Source organism: Cucurbita pepo, unplaced genomic scaffold, assembly GCF_002806865.2.
Source record: "Cucurbita pepo subsp. pepo cultivar mu-cu-16 unplaced genomic scaffold, ASM280686v2 Cp4.1_scaffold000467, whole genome shotgun sequence".
Lineage (NCBI taxonomy): Eukaryota > Viridiplantae > Streptophyta > Magnoliopsida > Cucurbitales > Cucurbitaceae > Cucurbita > Cucurbita pepo.
Window position 1 is genome coordinate 10075 of NW_019646697.1, and position 4363 is coordinate 14437.

Here is a 4363-nt window from a genome sequence, read left to right on the forward strand (position 1 = left end):
TTTTTTTTTTTTTTTTTTTTTTTAACTATACATATAAACAAAACCCCTTGATTTAGTTTTATTTGTTAATGATTGTGAACATGTCTAGATATCAAAGATTCAAAAAGAACCATGATTCTAATTGAATCACTATCATTTCTAAACACTTAATCCAATAAACTTTTGTTCTAACAACTGAACTAACTCTTAGTGCATAAACATACAAACAAAAAGGGGACGCTATGTTGCTAATGTTTCATGTCAACCATTTTTTATTTATATTTATTGTTACTTGTTCTTCATGATCTTCCAATCTTCTTAAATCTCTCTTACTTGCTTTATCTTAAGAAACAAACAAGATTTTCTAATGATCAATCTAAGTAATTAAGAACTTACACTCCTTCTTCAATGTTCATACCAACTCATCATTAATTTTGGCACATACAATGATATGTCCCTAGCAATAAATTCAAAAGATCCCAACTCCATTGAAGATATGCAAGAGCCATACACAAATCAAAACATGATCTAATTATTTTAACAAAGCAAGAAAAAACATCAACACCACCAGTCTTTACTTATTGTAATATAATAAATAAAAACATTCAAGTAGTAGTTCAAGATAAACCCATCTAAAATTAGCCATGCTTTGATCTTGTTTGCTTCATTTGATCCCTGATGTGTTCATAAGCGTTTGCAATAAGCTCTCAAATCCTGAAGAACAATTTGAGAAAAATCAAAACTTTTTAGGGGAAAAAAATGCAGAAATCTTAAGGCTTAGAGGGTTGAAATTAAATTACCTGAAGATCAATTTTACTTGGGAAATGGATAATTGGGGTTGCTATTGCCCTCCCAATTTTGAGTTAAGTTTATAGGAATCCCATCAATGGAAATTAGGAGATTTCTCTGTGAAGAACCAGAAATAATGGAAGGCTTCCATTTCCTCTTGATCATGGAGGGTTCTTGGAAATACCCTTTTGAGGCCTTCATTTGATCCAAAAGCTTCCATTGAGAGGCTTCGGCATCGTTATCTCGACACGATTTCATCTCATCATCCTCGATGAACTTTTTCGCATAAAGTTTTCTCTTGTTCATGAACGAGGATTCCTCCATTGATAGATTTGAAGTTTCACCGCCATGAATGTCGATTTTCCCGTCGTCGTCGTCACCGTTTTCATCATCCACTCGCTTCTTGTCCTTAGCCTTGGCTCTTGATTGTTTAGCAAGAAGATTAAAAACTTCAACTTTATTAGTCATTTCCTCTTCTTCTTCAACATCTGAAGCCAAAGACATTCTTCTAGCTCCTCCAACAACCTCAAAATTTCCATATTTGGTCCTTGAAAGCTCTTTAATTGCTTTTTTGGATTTGCTAAAAAGCCACTCTAGGGTTTTGCTTGCTTTGTCATACCCTAACATGTCTTGCAAATCAAAGAACTTACGAGCTATGTCAATGGACAATCTCACTCTCCGATCCCGTAAACCCTGAGCAGTGTAAATCTTGCTATGTCGGTCCTTCTTCCCCATCCCCATTCTCGCCCCAGGAGCGCTCGGAATGTTGCCAAAAGCTTGAACGTTGCTCCCCGCCACCGCAAAATTGATCACCGCCTCCGGTGTTGTGGATGTCGAGAAGTGGCCAATCGGAAAATAGGGAGCCAAAAAAGAGACAGGATCTTGGTGGGGTTGATGGAAATTGAAAGTTGTGGGTGATGGCTCAGAGTTGAGAAGTGAAGGAATTGAGAGAGGGAGATTATAGGAAGCAGTGGAAGAAGAAGGAAAGTAAGGAAAAGGGTTGAGATTATAGCTTGAAGAGCCCATTTTTGTTCAAATTTTGAAGGATTTTGGCAATGAAATGAAGCTCAAACACCTCTACCCATTAAAGATCTTATGTTCTTCTTTGATTTGAGGTCAGATTTTTAGGTTTTGGAGTTGGAGAGAAAGGGAGGAATAGAGGACAGAAGTGGGTGGGTGTGGCTATGAGCAAAAAGAAAATGGGCCCTTAAACGTGGGAGATTGTCACTTCAACAAACCCTTCTATAAAACATTCATAGTTTCAGTTCTAAATTGCTAGGGTTTAGTTATAAATGTGTTAGGGATGTATAGCTCATCTATCTATCTATATATATATATACTCATTTCAATCACATAGATACCTTCAAAACATGAAGTGGGTATCAAAAAATGATGAGTTGAATAGCTATTGAATCTTAGGCTGTTGATCAGAAACCATTATGTCATGCTGAGTGAGTTAATAAAAAAAAGGCTTCTGAATTGTTAGAGACTAGAAGAGAGCCCTCTAAATTAGTGTCATATTGCCCTTAACTATAGGGTTAGTCCACATAGCTACTACTAGAGATCCTTTGTAGGGTTGATTTTTTTTGGAACCAACAAAAGCTTAGATTTTAGGCTATGAAATTTGGATTTAAGTTGGTTAGTGTAACGGCCCAGATCCACCGTTAGCAAATATTGTCATATTTGGGATTTCCCTTTCGGGCTTTTCCTCAAAGCTTTAAAACGTGTCTGTAAGAGGAAGGTTTTCACACCCTTATAAAACCAATGTGAGACATCACAGTTAACTTGTTAGACTAGTTGAATTAAGGTTAAAATTGGAGTTGACCAAGTCAATGTCAACTAGGGATAGGTTAAAATAATCTTTGGGGGCGAGTTTATTAATGTTGTAAATTAAGAGAAATGAAAAGAATTATTAAAAAATTAGGAGACTTATTGGACTCAGTTTTTTATTGCTACTAAGATATGATTGTACGATCGGAACGCCTTAGGGCTAGGTTGGGTGTCTATTGTTGCTTTGACGGTTATGTAATTGAGTGTTATGAGATGGGAATAAATGTATGCATATCATGTATGTTAATGAAGATGTTGATATACATAAACGATCTTCTATGTTGCATCATGTTAATAAATTGATACAGTTGCATGTGAGATCTCGTACATTTGTGTACTCGTAAAAGTCGTGTAATAGTGAATAAGTTCCCTTCGTTTATATAAGAATTGACTATATGAAAGTGATATACGTAAGGTCGATGTGCATGAACGTGATGTTCATCTATGCACTAAAAGGCCTAGGGTGCGTAAAAGTGATACTCGCCTAACGTCTTTGGTATACATGAAAGTGATGTACATGAAACCAAAGACGAAATAATCCTTAAAATACCCGAACATGACAGTGAAAAGAAACTGTCTGATTAAGAAATCGTCGAATGTTTTGGAAAAGAAATCGTTATCAAATTATTTTTTGATATCGACTAAATGAAAATACATCGACGAGGTTTAAAAAGACATGTATTAGAGGCTTTTGTTAAAGACAACAACATCATGTGTTGACAAGAAAGTTCCTCGGAGACAGCATGTACAACATGTAACATCCTTACCTGCTTAAACTTGACCTCTTATGACTATCACTCTGTAAAGATTGCAACATTAATAAAGTTTCTGCTGTTCTCTTTTGTGCCCCTCTGTCATGCTCTCTCCGCTCGACATGTGTCACCTGACATTATTCCAAAGAACCATGTCTATTCGTATATTTATTTTAACGATATTATTTAGAGATAATCGAATTGGAAATAGCTATGTTCTATGTCAACGAATATACGTGTTTGCTCGTAATATCGAAACGTATTCCTTTATTGTATCCAAATTTCTTAACCCTCAAAGGTGTTACTCACTTTGTTTATTGGTGGATCCAGCTAAATGAAGGACATGGTCGTTGATGAATTAAGATGAACCCTAGTTTGAATTAAATAGGTGCTTTTCTGGCATGACCAATTGATGAGACATGATAGGACCTCTGAACTCCCATTTGTGTACAAAATCATTGGGGCTCATTTTTACTTTGGAATTTGGAAAATGGGTTGGTTTCCAATTACCCTGTTGTCATCCCGTCTTTTCATTCCTGCTTACAAAACACGATCCCATGTTAGTTAGAGAGTAGAACGAAACATTCCTTATAAATATGTAGAAACTTCTTTCTAACATATGCGTTTTAAAGTAGTGAGGCTGACGGTGATACGTAATGGGTCAAAGGGACAATACCTGTTAACGATGAGCTTGACCTATTACAATATCTATCTTCCTTATTTGTAAGAGATCTCCAAGTCTCGTTTATGTGAAGTTCATAGGACAGTCAAGATGTCTATTTATCTCTTGAAGTGGGTAGGGAATAGTAGAACGAGTGGAGAGAAATTTCTTTTTTCCGTTCCACTCGTGCCTTGTCCCACTTTCTACAAGTAGACGATCATTTGATTTCAGCTCATTATACTGTGTAAAACAAAGGGTCAAAATAATGAAGTGCGGGACTTCTTAGAAATATTATTAACTATATACCTCAATATCTAGAGTTTTAAGACTATGATTGTAATATTTTTCGTCG

The 4363-nt window shown here is 35.8% G+C and overlaps 1 protein-coding gene across 1 annotated transcript; it reads right to left on the minus strand.

Annotated features, from left to right (window-relative positions):
* Nucleotides 1–792: 792 nt before the first annotated feature.
* On the minus strand, nucleotides 793–1794 carry LOC111785371 (transcription factor DICHOTOMA-like). The gene has a single exon (XM_023665781.1). The coding sequence runs from the start codon at nucleotides 1792–1794 to the stop codon at nucleotides 793–795; it is 1002 nt and encodes a 333-aa protein (XP_023521549.1).
* Nucleotides 1795–4363: the final 2569 nt, after the last annotated feature.